This window comes from Nothoprocta perdicaria, unplaced genomic scaffold, assembly GCF_003342845.1.
Source record: "Nothoprocta perdicaria isolate Ctin4 unplaced genomic scaffold, notPer1 scaffold_38, whole genome shotgun sequence".
Taxonomy (NCBI): domain Eukaryota; kingdom Metazoa; phylum Chordata; class Aves; order Tinamiformes; family Tinamidae; genus Nothoprocta; species Nothoprocta perdicaria.
In genome coordinates, this window is record NW_020455621.1 from 426589 (window position 1) to 433199 (window position 6611).

General features: G+C 37.2%; 1 protein-coding gene across 1 annotated transcript in view; it reads left to right on the plus strand.

Annotated features, from left to right (window-relative positions):
• The window catches only part of GGPS1 (geranylgeranyl diphosphate synthase 1), a 12979-nt gene extending 7013 nt beyond the window's left edge, over positions 1-5966 (plus strand). The window contains exons 2-3 of the mRNA XM_026044744.1: positions 1212-1282; positions 4835-5966. Coding sequence (XP_025900529.1) covers positions 1212-1282; positions 4835-5596 — 833 coding nt within the window. The 3' untranslated portion in view covers positions 5597-5966. The remainder of the gene's footprint in view (positions 1-1211; positions 1283-4834) is intronic.
• The last annotated feature ends 645 nt before the right edge of the window (positions 5967-6611 follow it).

A 6611-nucleotide genomic window follows, 5' to 3' on the forward strand; every position in this document is an offset into this window, starting at 1 on the left:
TTGTTGGAATTGTTGGAATTGTTGGAATTGTTGGAATTGTTGGAATTGTTGGAATTGTTGGAATTGTTGGAATTGTTGGAATTGTTGGAATTGTTATTTTAGAATTTGAGAGGAATAATTAAAACCTCACTGTCTAGGTGGCACTGCTTTAAGGCTTACGGCTGTTTCTCTTGACTTTGTTGCTGTGAACTGTATGTGCAGGGGTGTCTGCCTGAACTTGTCCTGCAATTATTCACAGATCTTAAAGGTAGCTGAGCTGCTTAAAGCTCAGAGCGGTGTTGTGTGTTAGTGTGGGGTAAGGGTTGATTGTTTAATACTTGATTCCATATTGATCTTCAATGAAGATAGCCTGAATAGATATCTGCCAGTAGACTATTGCAGTTTATTAAGTGTCATGAAATTATAGTACATGGGTTAACTTTTATTAAAAAAAAAAAAAAAACCTTCAAGTATAGCACATCTGGAAACAGTCATTAAAATCTGTTTTTGGGTGGTGTTTGCTTTCTGAAATAGGTGATTGGCTAGTTGTTACTTTGGCTGAGAATCAAAGTAGAACAAATCCTGTTATTCTTAGGTAGACTTCTGGGGTTCAAAATAAATAGCTACATTCATGGAAAGCTCTCCTTTATTGTTCTGCCCCGAGTAAGATATTTTGTACAGTTCTGAAATAGAATCACGACAAATGTCACCTTTCTGTTTTAGAGATGTCAGTAGATGTGGGGAAAGGATTGAATTATGGGAAAGGGACATGAAAACAAGCAGTAGCTATTCTTGTTGTCTATAGAAGACAACAACTATGTCTTCCACTACCAATGAAGCAAGTTTGAATGGACAAACTCAACGTGCCTGGCAAACCACAGTTTAATTCACAGTAAGCTGATCTGTATAGGCTACCAAGAGGCTGAAAATCTGTTACTTAAATTGTCAGAGCTAAATACAGTATCATGAAAATAGATAACTTGTATTTTCAGTGCTTCTACATCCTACCTTGAAATGGAAGCAGCTGACAAAAGAAATGGTTGCATACGATGAGGGAAAAAAGCTGCACTTACTGTAATGCTTTATTTCTCCTTTCAAGTGAAATCTCAGTTGAAGTGATCAAACTGATCAGCTTATTGTCTTAAATTGGTGGTAGCTGAGAAGGAGAAATTGTTATCCTTAATAGACTTTATCTGATTTTACAATTGCCTATAACAATATTTTCATTTTAGGTAAGCAAGTGAGAACCAAATTGTCCCAGGCTTTTAATCACTGGCTGAACGTTCCAGAAGATAAAATACAGGTATTCACTGATTATTTTTAGAAAGCTGTTATCTTTCTTGGAAGACTATAGATAAAGGATTTTTTAATAATAGTATAAATCATCAGAAATATTAAAAGCACTAATTGTTGAATAAGTTAAGCTTTCAGGAAAACAATTTTACTGTGAAGCTTTGACTTTGGTGTAACACTGAAAGATTGCTGTGGTTTCTCATGCAGAATAACTACTTCATTTGAAGTGCTCAGTCTGTTCAGCTGTTGATGATCGATTGCCATTGTAACCCACTCCTGCTAATGCTGAGCTATGATTTATAAAATAAGCCAGCTATCTTAAAATACCTGAATGTAGTATTGAAGTCCATTTCTTAAGACTTCATACAAAAATATCAAAGGCAACATTTATTATTCTGAGCCTTACTGTGGAATTCTGATCATAGTCTAGACTCCTTATTCCTAGATGAGAAGCATCAGAGCAGGATCTCTCCTTCCCTGTTCTCTTGGACATCCCTGTGCAAGATGCATGGCAGTGTATTTGCACATCATGACTTTGTGAAATGAAACAGTCTCCTCAAAGCTATAGTTCGGCTAAGCTGTTATCTCTAGAATACAGAAGATTCTCCATATCCAATACAATATAAAGAATAAAAATAGCCAAATGGGTGGTTTTGACAGTTTTATCCAGCTGGTCTTGTGTTAATTGCACTAATGCTTAAGCTGAGTTACCCCCTCAGTGTGYRTGAGGGAGACAATGTTAGGGTTGCYTGAGGGGCTYTTCAAGTGTAAAGTGATTYTAGCTATTTTAAGTAGTGGAAGAAGAGATTACATTTCCTTGATATTTATATTTTTAACTTAGGCCATAGATTCTTTTTGCCAAATTCTTTCATCTGGCTTCCTGTTAGCTAATGTAGCTATGTAACTAAGCAACAAGGTTAAAAGTAGCTATTTCCAAATATAACTTAAAATACACAATTTAGTGTATATACACTGTATATGGACTTATTCTAGTATCACAGAACCTTTGGAGATTATGCAAGATAACCTCTCACTTCAGGCTTCTCAGACTGAAGCTTTGAAGTTTCTGAAGATGATTTCACAGCCTTTCTGGGTACCTTTTCCAATGCTGAAAGCTTTTCATGGTGAAGATTTTTTCTGATGTCCATCTGGATTTGCCCTTTTGCTTAGCGCCTGTGAGAATGAAACTCAGGCATGTTGAACACTACAGTTAAAGCAGCAGTGCTTCTATGTGACTGGAAGCTTAGCAGTTTGGCCTGTCTCTCTAAATTGGTCATATTAGGAGTTTCTGAGAACTTGATCCTTGTTTATTTTTCTTTACAAATCAAATGGATACTGTAATGTTTCCTTTATTGTGGATATTGCTTGTGATGCAGCTCAATGCTTTCATTCTACAGGTTATCAGAAGAAAAAGTAAGACCCTATATCTTCTGCTGTTCAACTTGTCACAATTTTTATTTTTCATAATTGTACTAATCTCAATAACCTTAGGTTGTAAAAGTTTAGGGGACTACCTAGTCCCTTAAGTCATCTAGTCATCAGTTTAACGTATCTCAGCCTTCTTAGGACTTGTTCCAATGTTCTTACTATTTGATTCCATGGTTAGCAAAGTTCAGAATAGAAAGTTTCCTACGCCTAACTGTGCTGGAATAAGACTGATCACTAAATCCTCCATGAGTGGTGGTTCTTTTTTTTTCTTTTTTTTTTTTCTGTCTTTGTTCTGTCTTTAGCTTGCCTAAATAAACTATAATTGAAGCTACTGTTCCTTGGCAGTCAAGTCAGTTTTACTGTTGGCTGTCACAACGTCACAGTTTCCAGACAAGTGGTCTTTTTCACTTGCTGCATCTCTAGTGCTGCTGTTATACTGCACTGAGACACTTCACCTTGCTGAGTTAAAGAAAATCAGGTTTGTCAGGTTAACTTTCTTCTACCAAGTAACATGCTGAAATGAGAGCATAGGATCGAGCAAATTTCTAAGTTATTACAGGGAAGGTAAAAAGCTGTCTCAGAGCAGCCACTGATTAGATGGAGTGTAAGAAAGTATCATACACTGCACTGGTTCTTCAACTGTTATAAAGACCAGTCTTCCTGATTCCTCAGAAGGCTACTTGGTATCTCCTGAAGATCACAAGATAATTTAAATAGCCATGAGGTTAAACAGTCATGAMCTCATTTTAATGACACCCTAAGTGTCTAGAAGCTGCAAAATTTACTGCAGGAATAAAGTGAAATAAATTGACAAAATAACTGTAGTAGGCTTGTACAAAAAACAGCAGGATGAATGAAGAAAATAGAGACTCTTATTCTACTGATACAGACATAAGAGAGAGCGAGTATTCAGGCATTATTATGAAGTTGCATTTAAGTTGCGTTAGCCTTTATGATAATATCAATGAGCAGTAATTATTTTTTCACAGGTCACAAGGCCTCMCTCGCTAACTGATCAATGGCCATTAGTGCCGTTGGTACCTCTGTCATGTGCATCTCCAGCAAAACCTCAGTTGCTTCTCTTTTTTAACCTTTGGGACAGTAGTCACTTAACACTAAATGTGTCTTGCTACTTAAGAAAAGACTTGCAGCAGCCATGTCCCTCTACTTTCTACAGCATTAAGCAAAAAGGGCTGTGCTAGGTACTTGCCACTGTTTAAACGGTGATCTTAGTTTATTTTTTCAGAAGCAGTTGTTTAGATGACTCATTTGAGTGCAAAGCTTGAAGCTACCATAAATAATTACAGATTGGCTTCAAAGTTGCATGGATCAAGTGTGTTTTGCAGAGAGCTGGTGCAGTGTACAACTCCATATCTGTAATCTTGTTTCCATTTAAAAAGGTACTGAATATACCTGTTCCTTGAGTAAGGGCTGTACAATTAGATCATATGTTAAAACTATATATTGAGCTGTCCTATTTGAGAACAGCCCCAGGGTCAAGGTGCATTTTAAGCATCTCAGTCTTTGTTACTGGCTTGTCAGTAAAAAAGTRGGGGGGTTTAAGACCCTTTCCAAAGAAAATGTAGCAGTTGCAGTTTTGCCAAGAATTTTCCAGATCTTTCAAAGAGAAGTTTGGAGAAAGAAGAATGAAGTCTGTCTGCTTATCTAAACAAAGCCTATGTCAGATGTGTTTGTGGCTGATACCCAAAAACTGACTTTAGGAGATCCTAGGTTAGTGAAGCCAAACTTACGGCCATGCTGTGTCGCTGCTTTGCTTGTTCAACTTCTTTCTATGATCAGCAGTTCTAGCTTAGCTAGACAGTTAAGCTCGACAGTGTCCCATTTTAGAAGGATTGTAGCAACAATGAAAATAAGCCGATGAGTAGAAATAGGAGGAAGTTCAGTTCGAATTGGAAAACATTAAAAAAAACAAGCAGTGTCATGCAGGACTTGCAGCAAGCTGACTGGTGAAGAGAATCATAAATCGGTACTGACAGTGAGAAGAACAGTTGATGTAAATGGTATTGCCTATCGCTACAGCTTTCATACTTGAAAACCRTACCAATTTTAAATGTCTTGCAAAATTAGAGGTTAAGTTAGTGTGAGATTTAATTATTTTCTTTTCTCATAATAGGTTATCATTGAAGTGACAGAGATGTTGCACAATGCAAGCCTACTTGTGGATGATATTGAAGATAACTCCAAGCTCCGACGAGGCTTTCCAGTGGCACACAGTATCTATGGGATTCCATCAGTAATCAACTGTGCTAATTATGTTTATTTCCTTGGCTTAGAGAAGGTTTTAACCCTTGATCACCCAGATGCTGTTAAAGTTTTTACCCGTCAGCTACTGGAACTCCATCAAGGTCAAGGCCTGGATATTTACTGGAGAGATACTTACACATGTCCTACAGAAGATGAATATAAATCTATGGTACTCCAAAAGACAGGTGGTCTGTTTGGATTAGCTGTAGGCCTCATGCAGCTATTTTCAGACTACAAAAAAGACTTAAAACCACTACTTAACACACTTGGCCTGTTCTTCCAAATAAGGGATGACTATGCCAACCTGCACTCCAAAGAATATAGTGAAAACAAGAGTTTTTGTGAAGACTTAACTGAGGGCAAGTTCTCATTCCCAACTATTCATGCAATTTGGTCAAGACCTGAAAGTACTCAGGTGCAAAACATTTTACGTCAAAGGACAGAGAACATAGACATAAAAAAGTACTGTGTACATTATCTTGAAAATGTAGGTTCATTTGAGTACACTCGGAATACGCTGAAAGAGCTTGAATCTGAAGCCTATAAACAAATTGAAGCACTTGGGGGAAATCCTGAGCTTGTAGCACTAGTTGAATACTTGAGCAAAATGTTCAAAGAAGATGAAAACTAGTATTTATCTAACTCCTGGAGACAGATGGTTTAAAATTAGGAAGTGAACCCAACCGTTCTTAGATGTGAAAAGTGAGGTCAGTCTTATTTCTCTCATTGTTGCATTGTGGGAATTACCCGTGGAAACATTTTGTCAGCAAGTACTGAAATACATTCTGTTATCTCTGCAGCCTTAACTGTAACTGCTTATGGGTAGCTTTGTTAAAACAGATCTGCTCAAACGGAACCAAGTCTTGAATCTAAATGTGATCTCCTTTACACAATCACTGGCATATTTCAGCTCTGAACTGCCCACAGGTTATAGCACTTTAACAAGGCTATTCTAGGCTTGTGGCTGAAACTCCCCATTAAACTAAATCTGTCTGATCTAAGCGGCTTGTGTGTTTTTCAACAATGAGATGTAGTTTATTTACATGACTAACAAAAGGAAGTGCTTGTGATCTTACTGCCTGCATAAAACTTAGAACTGTGAAGAACAGATGGATCAGTCTCACTAAGTTCTAGTGGGAATATAGCATCCAGCTTCTGTGAATAGTTCCAGGGTATTCCAATTATAAAAATCCAACTGAAACAATTTTTTAGTTTGAAGGAGCTACATAAAGACTTCTAGGTATCTTGGGGAAGATCTATTATATCAACAAAGCATAAATTTGCCACTAATTAGTTCTGCTCTTAGATTGTATGGCTTCATATTTTTAAACTGAAATGTTTGTTACTTTCATAGCATAGGGTTTAAATCTATACCTGTGGATGATGCAGTGTACATAATTGCAGCTAACACAGTAAAATGCCACTAGGGATGGCAGTCATACTACCTAACTTTAAGGCAGTGTAATTGAAGCAAATCTTTTCCCTTTCCTTATAAGGGGGAGTACCCATAGTTGATTCATAATTGATAACTTTCCTGTTTTGAGTTGTTCTCTGGCTTCTCTACAAAGGGAGGGTCTCTAACTTTTGTCTGAAACAAGGTGGTGTACCTTGTTTGCAAGCTTTGCTACTACTTTGGTAGTGTTGCG